Source organism: Talpa europaea, assembly GCF_964194135.1.
Source record: "Talpa europaea genome assembly, chromosome: 6".
NCBI classification, from domain to species: Eukaryota; Metazoa; Chordata; class Mammalia; order Eulipotyphla; family Talpidae; genus Talpa; species Talpa europaea.
In genome coordinates, this window is record NC_140072.1 from 13,448,527 (window position 1) to 13,467,730 (window position 19,204).

The window sequence follows — 19,204 nt, forward strand, 5'->3', positions numbered from 1 at the left end:
CCCACTCATTTTAGCCATCTTCTCTTTGTTTGAATTTTATGTAACTTTAAATGGTAGAATAAAGTAATCTGCCAAAGTACACATTCACAGTTTTTATTTTTCCTATAGCGCTGTCTTCTAAGGACAGAAATTATCTGTAAGGTAATTTGCATAATGGATTAATTAGCAACACCTGCCAGGCCATGGTAACAATGGATTTACAACTAGAGGGCTAAACCTTCTATTTCCTTGCTTAAGAATTGCTTAAGCAATTCAATAATAACACAAGCTCTGGCTTGGGGTCTTACAACGTCATGATTCTATAACATCCTTCCCTTTCTAAAGCTCATAACATAAAATTGCTACCTGATTAAAGTTGTGACTTCATCAGAAAATAAAGCATTCCCACACATACAAACAAGGACTTTAGAAGCACCCAAGACTCACGCATTTCTATGAACAGCTGCCTCTTCTCTGCCATGGTCTTCCGCTTATTTGCACTTTCCTCAATCATCCTGGAGATGAAGAAAAATAGAACAAGCCACTGTAAGTTTAACAATTCAGCAGAGCGCTTATCTGTTGTGAGGAGGTACAGGAAACCAAGCTATAAAGAGTAAAAATAAAGTAGAAGTCTGGGGCCTCCCCGGTGGCCCAGCGGGTTGACTGCAGCGCTGTGGGGCTGTCCGCAGCCTCTGCAGCATGGGTTCGATTCCTGGCCAGCCAGGGAGATTCCCACATGGCGCCGAAGACCTCTCCTATCTCACCTGCTGCTCCCCTCAGCAGTGCTTTCGGTCTGTCTGCCTGTTCTGCTCCCCGCTCTGTCTCTGGTGAATCTTCTCACCCTCCCATACCTCTGGCCTACACCCCAGCTATTGTATAAATAAAATATAAATCTTAAAAAAAAGTATAAGTCTGATGCGGAGAAAGATAAGACACTGTCCCTTTGAAAGCTTCTAAAATATTAAAAAGTCAATATTTAAGCAAACTCATGGAGTGCTTCCTGTGTTGAAAATACAGAGCCATGTCTTGTTTCCAACTGTGATGTTATCTCGGCAGAGTTCTGGATTAATTAAGGCAGTTTCCCATATCCCTATTGTTTACATAGATTAAACATGTCACTAAACATATCTTAGAAAACAATTATAGTGAAAGGCTTCAATAAGAATACAAAAGATCACCTAAAGTAGGGATTGGTAAACTAGCGAAACTATTTTACCCTGGGCCAGATCTGACCTGTCATTTGTTTTTGCAAGTGACATCTTGTGGAAACACAGCTATACCTACTCACATGTACTGCAATAGCAAAGATCTGCAGCCACAGCAAAGGGCATCCACCAGGAAAAGTCTAAAATATTCACTATCTGACACTCTAAGAAAAAGTATTCAACATGCCCTAAGGCAAGAATAATTCATAGTGTACTACTGTACACATCTGGCTACAATTAGGCTCACATAATGCACTGTCAAAATGACCATCCTACTGGCACCAGTTCCAGTTTCATTACTGGAAATCCTGGGGCAAATGCTTTCATCTAAAAATTCATTCCTCAACACTGAAATGGCATAAAGTTGTATATACATCACTAAACGTTCATTTGGCAAATATTTACTGAGCAGCTCTTAAGTGGCAGGCACGGTGAGATGTACTGGAAACAAGGCAGTGGACACAAGCGACAAAATCCCCACCTTCGTGCAGCTTATTCTGGTGAGAGATTAAATACAGTAATTCATGTAGACAGTGCCTGGCCTAATGTAAAGGCAGGAGTAAAGACTGTGCCTATTATTACTAAAAGCACTACTGCTCCTACTCCTTCCACAGAGGTAGTTTAGAAACCAAGGGGGAGAGATCTCATTTCAATTAATGAAAACAGACATTATTTAGTGTACACTTTATTTTAAGAAAGTCCTTTTTGGAAGCAACAAAGCACAAACACTTTAGAAATTTAACGATCTAATCTAACAAAATGATAGTATCTACAAACCACCCAATTATTACAAAATTGAATCAAACAATGCATAAAAGCATATCACAGCAAATAGATGCCAAATGAAATGACTGGCCTATAATGCACATGTTTCTAAAGAAATGTCTTATAAATGGGGTTTTAATTTTTTGTTGTTATTTCTTAAACTATCTGGTTTAAAAAAAAAACTTAAAGCGGAGGTATGTTATACTTACACTTAACAAATAGAAATTCAACTATATGAAAGACAGAGTATGTGCTGGATAGACAATTCCACACGAGGATCAGCTGTCCCAGGAGAGTGTGAGAAGGAGAGTCTGTAGTCCCTTCTCAGACTTCATTCAAGGTATAAAATCCTACCCCCAGGAAGCCCTGGGTCCTACTGAGATGGAGTGAACACACACCAACTTTATTCTTTCACCAAATACAACTATAAACCTGCACAGATTGATGTCGTAGCTATTTAAAGGCTGTGAAAAGTAAATATCAGCAGGTGGCTCAGAGAAGAGTAAGAATTCAAAGCAGCACTGAACAGGTGATGAGTCTGTATTTTCTCCTCCCATATCCCCTGACATGATCCCCCAGCAGGAGCTAAGTCTAGCACTGTAGCACACATAGAAATCCTGAAAAGACCCTCTAGTTCTGGCTCAAAGAGGAAAAAGAACAAGCCCAAGAAAGTGGGAGAAATTTCCCAGGTCTTTTTTTCCTCTCTCTTCTTTTTCTCCATTTTCTCTCACCCCAACCCCGAGTAGCCAGAAAGCACCAGGGCATTAGCTGAGCAGAAGCTCAGGAGAGCAACCCCATAGAGCTATTCATGAAACACTGGGACCTTCTCCAACAAGCACATTCAGCGATCTGATCTTAATTAGCATGCCAATGACTTTGAAAACAGCTTACATAAAGATTCCACCTAGGTTCCAGACTAACCAGTGGGTGGCACACACGTGGCCAGATCTGACTGGCACTAAAAAGGCTTTGAAAACTAAACTGACATTAGAACCGCAGCCAGTAGGAGGTGGAGAGAAACCTGTGGACTAAATCTAAACAGGTTGCGTATCTAATAAAGCCAAATTACCAACATTCTCTTGGTAAGATTTAGAGATGTCCCAAAGTCTTACAACATAATGTTCAAACTCTCCAGGAAACAATACAAAGTTATTTGGCACACAAGGAAAGATGATGATCCTAAATCACAAAGGAAAAGACAAGCAACAGATGCCAATGACCAGATGACACAGATGTTGGAGTCATCTGACAGAGACTTCAAAGCAGCTGCTATAAAAAAAGCTCAGATGAGCAATCACAAACACTCTGGAACATAAGTTAAAATATTAAGTGTCAGCAGAGAAACAAACGATGTAAAGAAAAATGGAAACATTAGACCTGAAATATATAATCAGGCAGGGGAGGACTCACTGAATGGACTCAACAGCAGAATGCAGATGACAGAGTAACAAGTCAATGAACTTTAAGACAGACTGAGCAGAAATATTGGAATTAAACAATGGGGTTGGGGGGGGGGCAATGTCTTTTTCTAAAAAGAGAAATAAAATCTCAGGGACTTGGTAACCAAAAGTAAAAGACCTAACATTCATCATCTCATCAGAATCCCGGAAGGAGAACATGAGTGCAGTGATCTGATGCTGAAACAATACTTGAAGATATAATTGCCGAAAACCCATGACAAGTTTGGTGAAAGACAGACTTGCAGATTCAAGAAAATGAGCAAGTCCCAAAAAAGTTAAGCCAAAAAATGCCATCATGATGGCTACATCAAAATCAAGCTGCTGTAAGTGAACAACAAAGAAAAACTGAAAAGAAAGCAAAGTAACTATAAGGCCTCACTTAGATGCGGAACTCAAAAATAAATTAAAATCATAGGTACAGAGACCATACTGGTGGTTGCCAGAGGCAGGAGGGGTGGGGGGGTTGTGCAAAATGGGTAAAGTGAGTCAAAGGAATTACAAAATAATTCAAGGGAATTATAAACTAAGTCAAGGGAATGCAGTGTACACTATAGTGACTGTAGCTAATAATATTGTTTTGCATATTTGAAAGTTGGTAAGAGAGTAAATCTTAAAACTTTTCTTATCACAAGAAAAAAATTGTAAGTTTTTATGGTGATGGATATTAACTAGATTTCTTGCGACCATTTTGCAATATGTACAAATATTAAAATGTTATATCCTGCTATAATGTCTTATGTTGAAGTTAATATGTCCATTATATCTCATGCCACTCAATTTTAAGAGTTACTATAAAGCTCATGTTCAAGACAGCATGTTATTAGCAAGGCAACAGGCACACAGAAAAATAAATGAACAGAACACAACCTAGAAAAAGAGCTAAACAAATATGGCCAATTTTTTAAGGTGCAAAAGAAATTCAATGAAGAAAGGCTAAGCTTGGTATTATTCATAAGTCTAAAGATGAACCTTTATTGAATCATTAAGTTCTACAACTGAGACTATTAAATATCAATTATACTTCAATAAAAAAGATGAACCTTGACCTGTGCCTCAGACCATATATGCAAAAATTAACTCAAAATGGCAGACAGAGGAAGCTATAAAAGTATACAACTTTTAGAAGAAAACATAGGAGAAAATCTTTTTGGTCTGGCATATCACACGAAAAGCACAAGTCATAAAGGGGAAAAAAAGGATAAACTGGACATCACCAAAATCAAATGCTTCTGTGCTATGAAAGGAGCCGGTAAGAAAAGAAGACAAGTCATACATGAGACACGTCCATCTCTCTATTTCCTTCCACTTGGACTTCTGGCACTTTGCCTTTTCTTGGCCTCATAACCTAGAGATAACAACACATCCTTATCATTCCCTTCACATTCTAAGCCTGATTTCAAGCCCTGCCATTTCCTTCCTCATAATCACTCTCATATCCACCCTTTTTCCCATTTCAACTGCCAAAATTTTTGTCCACATTAATGCACAATAAAATTCTATGCTGCCATAAGCACCCATCCTTCCCGTGCTTCATCCTGTGTACATCACGAGAGAAATCCACTGAGTGTATTTTTTAAACATGTTTGATCTTCATGGTCTTTTAAACAGTGGATCCTAATCACCCCGTTCAGGAGCGTCATCCTACCAATTAAAAAAACAAACAAAACAAAACAAAAAAGACACAGCACCAAGTGAAATAAGCCAGACAAAGCCAAATACTATATGATCTCATTCATCTGGAATCTAATAAAACAAAACAAAAAAAGCCAACATAGAAGCAGGGAGAAAAGAACAGTGACTGCCAGGGGTTGGGGTCGGGAGGAGATGTGGATTAAGGATACAAGCTTTCAGTAATTAGATGAACAACTTCTGAGGCCCAAACATACAGTGTGGTGATAATAGCTGACACTGTGTTGTACTTGCATGTGCTAGTACAAATTCAAATTGAGAGTACATCTTAAACATTTTCACTACACACATACACACAAAAGTAACTATAAGGTGACGGATGTGTTAATTAACTTAATCGTGGTGACCATTTCACAGTGTACACATACATCAAATCATCATGAGGCACACTTTAAATATATACAATTATATTTGTCAGTTATATTTTAATAAGGCCGGAGGAAAATTATACATTTGAACCTCTCTCCATGTCATTGAATACTCTTCAAAAACATAATTTTGATGGCAGAATGGAATTTTATTACAATCATTCATCCAAACATTGATTGTTAGTAATTATTTCCAATTATCAACTACTCTAAGCAACACAACAATAAACATCTTTGAAGTGAAATTTTAAATGAAGAATGCAGAGCATTGCCTCTGCAAAATATAAAGAAGAGCAGAGTTTTAGATATGAAAATGCAAGCAAACCCTCATCAATCTGAAAGCTGAAACTAGACATTGCTAGAAGAGGCTGTTCAATGTCTTAAGCCCAAAGAGAAAATGACTGGATGAATTTTTAGATACAACACCAAGAGCACAATCCATGAAAGAAAAAACTGATGAGTTGGATTTTATTGAAATTAACTGCTCTGTAAAACATACTGTCAACAGAATAAAAAGATGAGCCCCAAAGTGAAAGAAATACTTTCAAGCACATAATTGATGAAGGACTTCCATCCAATTATGAAAATAATTCTTAAATTCAACAATAAAAAAGAGCCTAGTTAAAAGATGATCAGGGGCCTCCCTGATGGCACAGCGGGTTAAGTGCCACGCTGTGCAGCTGTCCGCAGCCTCTGCAGTGAGGGCTTGATCCCCCCTGGCTGGCAAGACTACCACATGGCACGGCAGACCTCTCCTGTCTCACCCGCTGCTCCCCTCAGCAGTGTATTTCTGTCATCTGCCTGTTCTGTTCCCCACTCTGTCTCTGGTGAATCCTTTCACCCTCCCGCACCTCTGGCCTGTACCCCAGCTCTTGTATAAAAATAAATAAATCTTGAAAAAAATTTAAAAAAAAGATGATCAAAAGAACAGACACCTCACCAAAGATCCATAGATGGTAAGTAAACATGAACATGAAGATGGGCTGAACATCATTTGTCATGGGGAAATAACAAATTGTAACAAGGCGATAACACCACATACCTGTTAAAATGGATAAAAGGTTTTTAAAACCACAATTCCAAATGTTGACAAGAATGCAGAGCAAAAGAACTCTCACCATTGCTAGTGGGAAGGCACCAACAGCTACAGGGGCTGTCTCTTGCAGAGCTAATCACAGTCTTACCACATGCTCCAGCGATTACACAGCTAGGTATTCACCCAACTGAGTTGAAAAGTTTGCTAACACAAAACCTGCATTCCAGGGTTTATGCCAATTTTAGTCAATTGCCAAAAACTGGAAGCAACCAAGATGCCCTTCAACGGAAGTGAATGCACAAATTGCTCTATTTCCGTAAGTGGAATATTGGCTACTACATACATGATTCCAATTTTATGACATTCTGGAAAAAAACAAAACTATAGAAATGGTAAAATGATCAGTGGTTGCCAGAGGTTTGCAGGGAAGGAAAGAGGAATGAACAGTAAAGAACAGGGCAAATTTTAGGGTGGTGGAACTATTCCAGGTAATACTATAATGATGTATATATGACATGATGTGTTTGTCAAAACCGACAGAAATTTAAAACACAGAGTAACCTTAATGTATGTAGATATTTTTGATCCTTTAGGACATCAGAGGATCCCAGGATAAAATGCAGAACACAACCTCACTAAGGGTGGTGGGAGGATATAGTGACCTAAGGAACTGTAATCTAGTTTCCCACAGGTTACAGATGAACAATTCTGATGCTGCCTTACACTGGAAATGACAAGTAAGTAAATGGATGGGAGTGGGAGGTTATAGATAAGCAAGGTGAGAAACTAGAATGATCCCATGGTAATGATTTCAAGTGGAGACATAGTATACATTCATATTAAGAGAGATACAGATAGTTACATATAGAAGCCCCTACAGAGATGGTTAGTACACACATTTATATTTCCTTGCTCTGTCAACTAAGAGGGTCTGGAAACAACCCAACAGCAACTAGTACACCGAGTGCCTACATTTGGGTTTATAATTCTACTCTCCAGCTAAAAGGAGCCAGGGCCCCTTGGAGAAATGGCTGAGGCAAGAAATATTCAAGATAAGCCTGGCACTTCTTATAATATGGAAAGTAAAGTTCTGGGAGAAATTAAAAAATATATGATAAAGGTACATCAGACACAGAGCCAACTGGAAGCACTCCCGAAGGCCAAAGTCAGAATAATCTCAGCAGCAAAATAAAGCAGTATTAAATGTTCTTAAATTGATACTGATATAAATGGGTGAATAAATTAATAAATGAAGAACAGAGAAAACCTTGTGCAGAAGAATTCCAGTGACTTCTTTCCAAAGTAAACAGCATGGAAATAAGGAGGAATGACTTGACAGTAGAGAAACCTGATAAACACTACCTCAGCCACGTAACCAAGTTCAAAACAATAATAATAAATCATGTTGCCAGTATGTAGCCTTAACATGATATGAAGAAAGAGGAAATTTCACATCTGTGATCGTTCTCCCAAAAACCCAGTCTAGTCATGACAAAAACATCAGGCAAATCTCAAATGAGGAAAAATCTACAAAATACCTGACCAGTACCCCTTTAAAATGTCAAATCATCAAGACCTTGACCAGAAAGCCCAAGAAAATGACAAAGTCAACAGAAGTCTTAGGAGACATGACAACTAAATCTAACATGGTATCCTGGATGGGATTCTGGAACAGAAAAAGGGCTGTGGCTAAACAGAAAGGAAGTCTGAATAAAGTATAGCTTTTATTTAATGATGATGAAGCATCATTGGTTCATTCACTGGAATAAATGCCCCATATTAACATAAGTTATAAGTAACAGGGGAAAGAGTTCATCTAAAACTGACCTTAAAAATTAAGTTTATTTTTTTAATAAAGACAGTACAATTGCATTTTTCTTTATTCTTTAACGACGTAAAAAGCAGCTGTATAAAACAGTATCTATAAAGTGATATTCTTGGGCCTATAACATATATAATTCCCTAAGAAGATACAACAATCCTAAGTATATATACCTAACCATAGTGCTTCAAAATACACTGAACAAAAACAGTCAGAACTGAAAGGATAGACAAATCCACACACATACCTGAAGACATCAACACTCCTCTGATTGATGCAAGTAGAAAGTCAAGAGGCAAGTGGAAGGATTAAACAACACGATTAGCCAACTAGAGCTAATTGATATTTATGGAACACTCTACCCAATGATGACAATGTACAAATTCATTCCAACTGCACATGAAATATGCATTAAGAAAGACCACATCTTGAAACATAGAACAAACATTAACCAAAAAGAACTGAAATCATACAAAAAAAATTTTTAAATGACCATAATGGATTTCAACTAAAATTTACTAACAGAAAAAGACAAGTTAATGAAATCAAAAGCTGGTTCTTTGAAAAGAAATTGACAACCTTCTAGCAAGATAAACAAAAAACCAGAGAAGGCATAAGTTATCAACATCACTAATGAAAGAGGGCCTATCCCTATAGAACCCGTGAACATTAAGGGAAATACTACAGGAATATTGTGCTCGATTTTATACACATAAATATGACAATGTAGATTAAAAAATAACCAATTCCTGGGCCTCCCTGGTGGTGCAAAGGGTTAAGCATTACACTGTGAAGCTATCCGCAACCTCTGCAGCAAGAGTTTGATCCCAGGCTGGCCAGGGGGAGACCCACATGGAGCAGCAGACCTCTCCTGTCTCACCACTGCTCCCCTCAGCAGTGTATTTCAGTCTGCCTATTCTGCTCCCTGCTCTGTCTCTGGTGAATCCTCTCACCCCCTAGGCCTGTACCCCAGTTCTTATATGCATAAATAAATAAATCTTTAAAAAATAATAACCAATTCCTCAAAACCACAAACTACCAAAACTGAAGCAGATAACCAGAATAAGCCTTTAACTATTAAAGAAATTGAATTTGTAGCTGTTTCTTTAAAACCTCCATAAAAGGAATCTCCAGACCCAATTCCGTATGATCTCTTCCAGAAAACAGAAGACAAGAAGCTACCTCCCAGCTGATTCTGAGGTGAGTGTTGCCCAAACCAAAGCCAAAGCCACCACAAAAAAGAAAACTACCAACTAATGCCCATAAAACATTGATGCAAAAGTCCTCAACAAAAGGTTAGCAAAAATTGGGGCATCTTTGGTGGCACAAGAGGTTAAGTCTCAGCACTAGAAAGCTATCCCCAGCCAGGGAGCTACCCACATGGCGCAGCAGACCTCTCCTGTCTCGCCCACTGCCCCCCTCAGCAGTGTATTTCAGTACATCCACCTGTTCTGCTCCCCACTCTGTCTCTGGTGAATCCTCTCACCCCCTGCACCTCTGGACTGCACCCCAGCTCTTGTATGCATAAATAAATATATCTTTAAAAAATTATCAAATCAAATTCAGGAATGTATTCAAACTTACTGCATAACTACAGCAAAAAACGCAGCATTGTATTGGTGCATGTATAGGAATAAAAATCAACAGAACAGAATTCAAAGTCCATATATAAATCACACTAACGGTCAGCTGATTTTCAACAAAGGTAAAAAGACAATTCAGTAGGGAAAAGACAGTCTTTTCAATGAATGGCACAAGGATCCACCTGTGGTGTGTGTATATATATATATATATACAAACTGTGGCAGACTCAATACAATGCATATTGATATCAAGGATGCACAAAACTTATACAAAGTGATAAGAAAAACTGTCACAAGATATGAGGCAATTCACAGAAGAGACAATGTGAAGCAAGTATATGAAATGGAGAGCAAATACATAAAAAGTTGCAAAAATTTAAAACAGACTATAATATCTAAGGATTCACAATTGGGATTTAAAACTATGAAGAAACCCAGGATGCGACTGGTATATAAATTGTGAGAGCAGTTACTCTGGAAGAGAAATGAGCTGTGACTGGGAGGGGACACGGGGGCGCTTTGGAAGAGCTAGCAAATTCTATTTCTTGACCTGGGTGATTGCACAGTGTTTGCTGTGTAACAATTCACTAAGCTACACGTTTTTAGTATCTGTTTTACTCTATAATAAAAAGATTTACAAGACTTATTTTACTCATTATATCCAACAGACAGAAAAAAATTAAGTCTGACAATACCATTTATTTTGGCAAAAATAAGAAGCAACAGCATTCTCACAGACTGCTGGTAAACGTGTAAATAAATATAACCACTTGGAACAACAAAGACAATAGCTAGTAAAGTTAAAAATATACATACCTCATTGCCCAGAAATTCCCCTTATATGACTAGGTCCCAGAGGAACACTCGCATAAGAAAAGTGTGTAAGAATGCTTACAACAGGACGTCTCGCAACGCAAAATCAAAACCAACCTAACTGTCCATCAACAGAAGGATGTGAAAATGAAACTCTGTATCGTCACATGACTGAACACTACACAGGAGAGCTGCCATGTATTGGGATGGATCCATTTCAGTATGTTAAGTGAAAAAAAAAAAGTTGCAGAAGAATATATACAAAAGTATACCATTTATGTAACGTTTAAAGACATGCAAACTGATAAAAAAAAAAACAGAATAGGACTGGGGTGAGGAAGTTAGGAACCTAGGGTGCAAATTTAAGGAAGCATCACTCTCTGGGATCTGCAAGCCCCAAAGTGACAGGCTCCTTACATTTGAGGACCTAGGTGCCTCATTCATTGAGGCCTAGGTGCCCTAGCTCTGGCCCTGAATATAAGATATTACTTATTAATTTCTACGAATCTAGCAAAAATATAAAGAAATATATGAGCGCCACGATCACCAAATCAGAAAGGAAGAAGGATGTACTTCTACTGGGTTTTGGCATACTGCACTATTTCTTACGCTTTATATGTCCTATTCACAATAAAATTTTAAGTCATTTCCTTTGAGTATATTATCGGGTAAATCTTTTCTTTAGTGGCTTTGGGGGGAAAGGCAAGTTTCCATGTATTTTACTGTTGAAATGCAGTATACCAAAAATATAAGCTCCATACTTTAATCCAAATGTGCAGAAACTCTCACAAACTCCATAATTTGTGTTACTTCAAAGCCAGCAATGTCTTCTATGAGTATCCAAGCAATATCTGCTAACAAAGGATGAATTTTCATTTGATACCAAACTAACATCACTTTGTCTATATATTTTCAATCCCTTTTACCAAAACAGGAAGAACAATGGTTTCTGGCTTTTTGTGTACTACTCCTAAAGTAAGAAATCACCAAAGAAACATCTAAAAATGTATAAAATGTATAAAGTCAATAAAATTTTAAGTTACTAGATTAATTAGCACTGTATAATCATCACCAAAAAAGTTCAGTAAGTTTGTCTTCATATTCGGAATGCTTAGTTTTAAAATACCTCCACTGATAATATTAGCCTCATACTAGCATTAATAAATATTTTAATGCATGATATACCCAGCATTAACAGTATACATAAATCAAATAGTCTTTTGTAACTATTCCCCTTTAATCCACTTAGATCATTTTTATTTTTTATTTTTTTTAAGACTTATTTATTTCTTTATTCAAGAACCGGGGTACAGACCAGATGTGCGGGAGGATGAGAGGATTCACCAGAGACAGAGTGGGAACAGAAGAGGCAGAAACACACTGCTGAGGGGAACAGCGGGCGAGACAGGAGAGGTCTGCCACGCCATGTGGGACCCTCGCCCGCCGGCTGGGATTGAACCGGCGCTGCAAAGGCTGCGGACAGCTTCACAGCGTAGCGCTCAACTGCCTGCGCCATCAGGGGAGGCCCTAGATCATTTTTATTTTGTATTTGCATTTGACTGACAAGTTCATAATATAAATAGAAGAATCAGCTCCTTTTCATCACTGTTTTTGAGTGCTTGCATTGTTATTTCTATTGTCAGCTGAATCTGAAACTTCAATCTGCAATTACTTTGTAGGTATCTTTTAAAGCCCTTTGATTATTTAGTAAAGTTCATTTCATTCAAATCAGATAATATAATCTGAAAAAACACTAACCCAGGCAGAGGTGAACCACAGTATGTCCACACAGCATGTAAGCAAACACAAATTTACACTTTTTCTGATTTATTTAAAAATACAAAAACAGGGCCTCCCCAGCGGTGCAGTGGTTTGAACACAGCGCTGTGAAGCTGTCTGCAGCCTCTGCAGCACCAGTTCAATTCCCGGCCGGCCAGGGAGCAACCCACATGGCGGGACAGACCTCTCCTGCTTCACCAGCCGCGCCCCTCAGCAGTGTACTTTGGTCTGTCTGCCTGTTCTGCTCCCCACTCTGTCTCTGGTGGATCCTCTCACTCTCCCACGCCTCTGGCCTGTACCCCAGTTCTTGTATAAAAATAAATCTTTAAAAAAAATACAAAAACATAGGCTTCAAAGAATAGTAAGTGCTTTATTTACCTTATAATAAAAAAAAACTTTATTATAGGTCCTCCAGGTGGTGGTGTTCCCACTATGGTCTCAGGTTACCTCACTTACCACACCTGATACACATATCACCAGACTCACTGACGGAGCAAAGTGTCAACCTGTCAGTTACAGATTAGTAAAAGTTAACTGGTTTTTTTTCTTTTCATATCCTGCCTAGAACATCATTTTGCATGTCTCCTACTTTGGAAATCATTGCTCTTAAATTACCTCGAACGAGATTAAGCTGTGCTAGACTTGAGGAGCAAATCAAGAATGTGGATACTAGAATCAGATGAGGAAAATCCTCATCACAAGGAAAAAAAAAACCAGATGTCCTATGTATGAGGACAGATGTTAACGACTCGTGATCTTTTCACAATATATACAAATGCTGATCATTAAGAAATGCACCCAAATCTAAAATAATGTGCTGTATCAATTATATCTTGATAAAAAAATAAATTTTGAAATAAATACGAATTTGATGAGGAAATGGAGAGTCAAATGGTTAACTTGGCCAAAGGTCAGAAAGCCAGTAATTTGCGAAGTTAGGCAACAATTTGACTCCAAAGTCCATTTGCTTTCCACTATGCCACATCGCCCCCTCCAGGGCAAACACAAGGACTCCACGCGGGTCCCAAAACCAAAGTTTGGGATGAGACCACAGGTCACAGAGTTAAGGGGCCAGGAGACTGCTGCCGCAAAATGTCCAGCCCCTTGGCAGTTTCTGCAGCTGTCCTAGCCAGGAGGCAATGTGCTCCAGAGCTAGACTATATTTGCAGGCAGAAGTCAAGGCATTCCCACAGCAGAGATTAAAGGAAAAAGCAGACTCAAAGTGCACGTAGGTTTCCCTTAAATCCTCCTGGTAATGTCTTGACACGACCAACTCTCCATTATCTCAAAGCATCCAGGGGTGAGAAGCTTCTTGAGCAAGTTCCCTGTCTTCTAGCAAAGCTCCTGTCAGCGTTTCTCTGGATGCCCCTTTAATGAGGAAGTCAGAGATAACTGAGATCCTCTCCGATAAGTGCTAAGCTACAGCTAGTCAAACTTCTCTAACAGAAAACAAACTTCCTTGCTTATTTCAGGAACATTCTCAGCTGTCGATCCTCTAATATTTCTTTTTTCTCTTTCAAACCAACCAAGCAAACAAACAAAACGCACACACACACACACACAAGTGAAAGTAAAAGTTTGTAAAACCCTAGAGATGTTCTTCTTACAAGTCTGATAAAGTTCCTTAAGGCCCACTGAAAACAAATTCAATAACCACACTCCTCTACTACACAGAACTCTGAATAGCTAAATATAATGTTGCAGGACTGCAATAACGCTTCGATAAACTATATAAGTCATTTAGCAAAATACCTCGCACAAAATAAGACCCTCATAAATGTTAGCTAACATTTTTGTTACCTAATCGTGATTATTGCTATAAGTATGTACCTACCCTTCTGGATGATACCTAGATGAGAAACTGTATAGGGAAGGTTCCTTTTCCTAATTGACAGTTTTTCTGATTTATTTAAAAATGCAAAAAATATAGGCTTTGAAGAATTCTAAATACTTTATCATCAATCATTTGCAACATTTTAAATTTAGAATAGAGAAAAGTTTTTAACCAAAGTTAAAAGGTGTTAAAGAGGTAAAAATGTAATGTGCCCAAAGAATCAGAAAACAGAATGTAAGAATATAGGGGGAAAGTAAACCACAGAAAAGAAAAAATGGTGCCTCTAGTCTGCTGAAGGCAAATCCTATTGTTTTTCCTAAAACCTTACATAGGCTGCATAGTTCATAAAAGAGAAAATTTAAATCTATGCAAAGATACACAACTCCTTATAAGGAAATAGAAAAAAGCATGTAAATGATGAAGAAAATGGCACACTCTTGAAGACATGCAAAGGTCTGGTTTTCATGGCCATATTTCAGAAAAAGTATCCCCATTAGCTATTACTATAGTTACATTGTCCATAGATTTTTTAGAAAGATGTAACTTCTTCAAATGTCTGTGGAATCAGTGAAAAAAAGTAAGACCAATTAAATGTGTTTCAACTTGAATCAAATTATTTGTATTTCTTTTTGATCACATCAAAATCCTGGATGTTAACCATTTCTTTTCTAAGTTCTTTATATCTTTAATTTCAATTAACATATTAGTAGTGATTATAAGCTACAAAAACCACAAGCAAAGCAAGAGAGAACCAGAATGTGAAGGTTTAGAAATAACCTAATCATACCCCATATGTTACACATTCAAATAAATAAAGTCTTGTTCCAGGTGATACTTCTACTTCACATTAAAGAAATGAAAATGGTAAATAACAGAAGCAGAAGCAGAAATCCCTCATGTCTTCTGGTCCATTATATAATCTTTCCAATCGCTTCTTGGCCTTTTGGCTAAGATCAAGTGCATTATATAACCTTTTCTATATGAAACGACACTAGGATAATCTTTCTGTGTCTCTGGTCTGCAGAGAAGATTTCATGAACAATAAATTAAAACCACAAATTTAAAACTTTGGTGCCAAAAAAATCCTATTTTTCAAAGTTTTGAAAGCAAGAGACAAATTGGAAGATACTTAAAACCATCTAAGTGAGATACTAGCATCCCAAATTTAGTAAAAATTATAAATCAACATGAAAAAGGGAAACAACACCATAGGAAAACAGGTAAATGATGTGAATAAGCAAACCACAGGAAAGGAAAACTAAAGAGCCAATAAAAACAAGGATAAGTGGGGCCTCCCCGGTGGCGCAGCGGTTGAGCACTGGGTTGCGAAGCTGCCCGCGGCCTCGGCGGCGCAGGTTTGCTCCCCGGCCACCGGAGGAGGGTCCCACATGGTGCGCAGACCCTTCCGAGGGTCCCACATGGTGCGCAGACCCTTCCTGCCGCCCGCTGCTCCCCTCAGCAATGTGCTTCGGTCCTTCTGCCTGCTCTGCTCCCGGCTCTGGCTCTGGTGAATTCTCTCACCCTCCCGCGCTTCTGACTGTGCCCAGTGCATGTATAAACAAAAAAAAAAGCAAAACAAACAAATAAATAACATGCCTCTATTAAAAAAAAAAAACAAGGATAAGTGTATAAGCTTTCTAGTAATCAGAAAAACATCAAAAAAAAATAAGATTACATTTACACCCATCAGATTTGCAAAGCCAACACCTGAAATAGCAGGGGACCAATAAAAGGCACACATGCTTGGCTACTACAAATGTAAGTTGGTGAAATCACGCTATTTTTTTTTAAAGATTTGCTTATTTATGCATACAAGAACTGGGGTACAGCCCAGAGATGTGAGGGGGCAGTGAGAGGATTCACCAGAGACAGAGTGGGGAACAGAACAGGCAGACTGACCAAAATACACTGCTGATGGGAGCAGCGGACGAGACAGGAGAGGTCTGCTGCACCATGTGGGTAGCTCCCCGGCCAGGGTTCAAACTCGTGCTGAAGTGGCAAGGGATAGCTTCATAAGTTGCATCTTAACCCCTTGCACCACCAGGGAGGCCCAAAACCACTTTTGAGAACAGTTTAGTGACATCCACTAGCAAGTTGGCACACAAGTGTGGTTTACTCCTAGGTACATGGTGCAAGAAACAAGTATGTGCGCACAAGAAGACAGAACAAGAATACTCAAAGCTCACAGCATCATTACTTGTAATAGCAAAGCAAAAAATCAGAACTAATTACAGGAAAATATAAAAGTAAACTGTGAGGGCCTCCCCTGGTGGCACAGCTGTTGAGCACTGGGCTGCGAAGCTGCCCACAGCCTCTGCAGCTCCAGTTCAATCCCTGGCCACCGGTGAGGGTCCCACAGGGTGCGCAGACCTCTCCTGCCACCCGCTGCTCCCCTCAGCAGTGTATTTCATCAGTCTGCCTGTTCTGTTCCTGCTCTGGCTCTGGTGAATTCTCTCACCCTCACGCGCTTCCAACTGACTGTACCCAGTGCTTGCATAAATAAATAAATAAATCTTAAAAAAAAAAAAAAGTAAACTATGACACAGACAAATCACAGAATCCTATGCAGTCAAGAAAATGAATGGGCCAGAGCTACACATGGATGAGTCTCTTAACATGGAGAGAGAGAATGCTATAAAAAGATAGTGTTAGTATGATTTAAAATACAAAACAGTATTATACATGTCAGGCTATCTACATATGTAACAGAAGTATACAAATATGTACAGGAGTGAAAAAGAGAATCAGAATGGTTTCCTCAGAAAGGAAGCGTACAATCAGGATGGAGTTTCATAGGGGTTCAACTTTAAAAGGAGCTCACTTCCTTATGCTGAACGGTGCCTACACAAAGTATTCAGTGTTTTTATTTCCTATACCTTTTTGAGGGCCAACATTTCATAATGTTCAAGAAGTTAAAAGAAAAATATCCTCCTCGAGATCCAACCAAAATAGTTTACTCCAAAGCCACATACTTAACCACAACACTATGTATTCTATTTTTGTTTGTGCAGTTAGTCATAATAAGAACTCTCTCAAATGCGAACCACCAGACTGCTAAAAAGCAAAGAAGTACCTGACTAAAGAAAAAGTCTCTCAAGGAAATCATACTGGAAACACAATGCAGTCTTATGACCATCACCACGCTTGGAAACGAAAGAGGTAAGCCAGAAGACAAAACCCACACGGAGCAGGCGTGCCGAGAAGGCATTCGGAAAGAACATGGGCTTTGACGTCTGACCTGGCCACAAATACTCCCCCATCGCTGATTCGCTGCATGGCCCCACACAGTGACTTCTCTAGCTCAGTTTCCTCACCCAGACACTGGAGATGCCATTCCTAGCTTCCAAAATTGTCATAAAGATTAAAGAATACGCATTTTCTATGAAAATCCCTTGGGGGCCTTCCTGGTGGCACAAAGAGATAAGTCTCAGCCGTGTATCTTTATCAGTCTGCCTGTTCTGCTCCCCACTCTGTCTCTGGTGAATCCTCTCACCCCCGCACCTCTGGCCTGCACCCCAGCTGTTGTATGCGTAAATAAATAAATCTTTAAAAAAAAAAAAAAGAAAGAAAATCCCTTGACACACGGGAGACTCACAAGTAACAGCTATTATTACTTGTAGAAAAAAGTCTCTTTCTGGCAAGAGGAGGCAAGCAGGCAGAGACAAAAGTTAAAAGAAAGGAGTAAAGAGGAAAAGCCAGGAAAAAGTTGGAAGGTTTAGGGTCTGGAAAAACCCTTATAGAGTCTCACAAGTTACCAAAAACATTTTTCTTACTGAGCACTACTTGACTACAGTGAGGCTAAGTTATAAGAATATTTAGTCCAAGCCGGATTGCTGCAGCCTTTCAGTCCTGTTTTAGCTTATAGATAATGTGTTAATAGATACACAATTTTAATGTGTTGATATACACAAATTTAAGATCACTTGTGTTTCTTTTAATAGTATCTTTTTTTTTTTTAACGAGGTTCCATTAGTTTACAACACTGTATATGTTTTTAGGGGCAGAGAACCTCACCTCTTCAGATGTATGCTGACACACCACACCCACACTCACACACCATAATCCTCCACCATAGTCCACTGGGCCCCTAGTCCCCTCTCCTCCCCAGTCCCACCCATGCCCTCTGGTCACCTCAATGCTGCAGTCAGAATTTTGTTTTGGTTTCATTTTGTCTGTTCCTTTGTCGCATTTCTTTATAGTCTACAAATGAGCGAAACTGTCCCACAGTATTTGTCTTTCTCCTTCGATTTATTTCACTTAACATCATCCCCTTAAGGTCCGTTCGTGTCGTCACAAACAGAAGATCCAGAAGATTTCATCTTATTTTTAATAGCTGAGTACTATCCCATCATGTCTACATGCCACATCTTCCTTATCTACTCATGTCACTGGGTGCTTAGATTGCCTCCAAAACTTGGCTATTGTAAACTGGGCTGCAATGAACATAGGAGTGCATATATCCCTTCTAATTTGTTATTATTATTATTATTATTATTATTATTATTATTATTTGGACAGATATCTAGAGTGAAACTGCTAAATCATATGGCAGATCTATTTTTCATATTTTGAGAAACCTCCATACTGTTCTCCACAGGGGCTGGACGTTCCAAGCGACAGGGTGAGAGGGCTCCTTCTCCCATATCAACACTTGTTGTTTCTGGTCTTTTTTCTATGGATCATTCTCTCCAGTGTGAGCTGGTATCTCACTATGGTTTGGATTTACATTTCCCTGAGAAGTGCTGATGAGCATTTTTTCAGGTGCCTGTTAGCACCTGTATGTTTTCTTTGGAGAAGTGTCCATTTAGCTGTTTGGCCCTTTTTTTTTTTTTTACTGGGCTATTTGTTTTTCCTTTTTGTTGAGGTCTATG

General features: G+C 38.8%; 1 protein-coding gene across 1 annotated transcript in view; it reads right to left on the bottom strand.

Annotated features, from left to right (window-relative positions):
• Positions 1–493, bottom strand: part of DTNB (dystrobrevin beta) — a gene marked incomplete at its 5' end in the record, with an annotated part of 165,302 nt that extends 164,809 nt beyond the window's left edge. The window contains one exon of the mRNA XM_084236050.1: positions 427–493. Coding sequence (XP_084092176.1) covers positions 427–493 — 67 coding nt within the window. The remainder of the gene's footprint in view (positions 1–426) is intronic.
• Between the last annotated feature and the right edge of the window lie 18,711 nt (positions 494–19,204).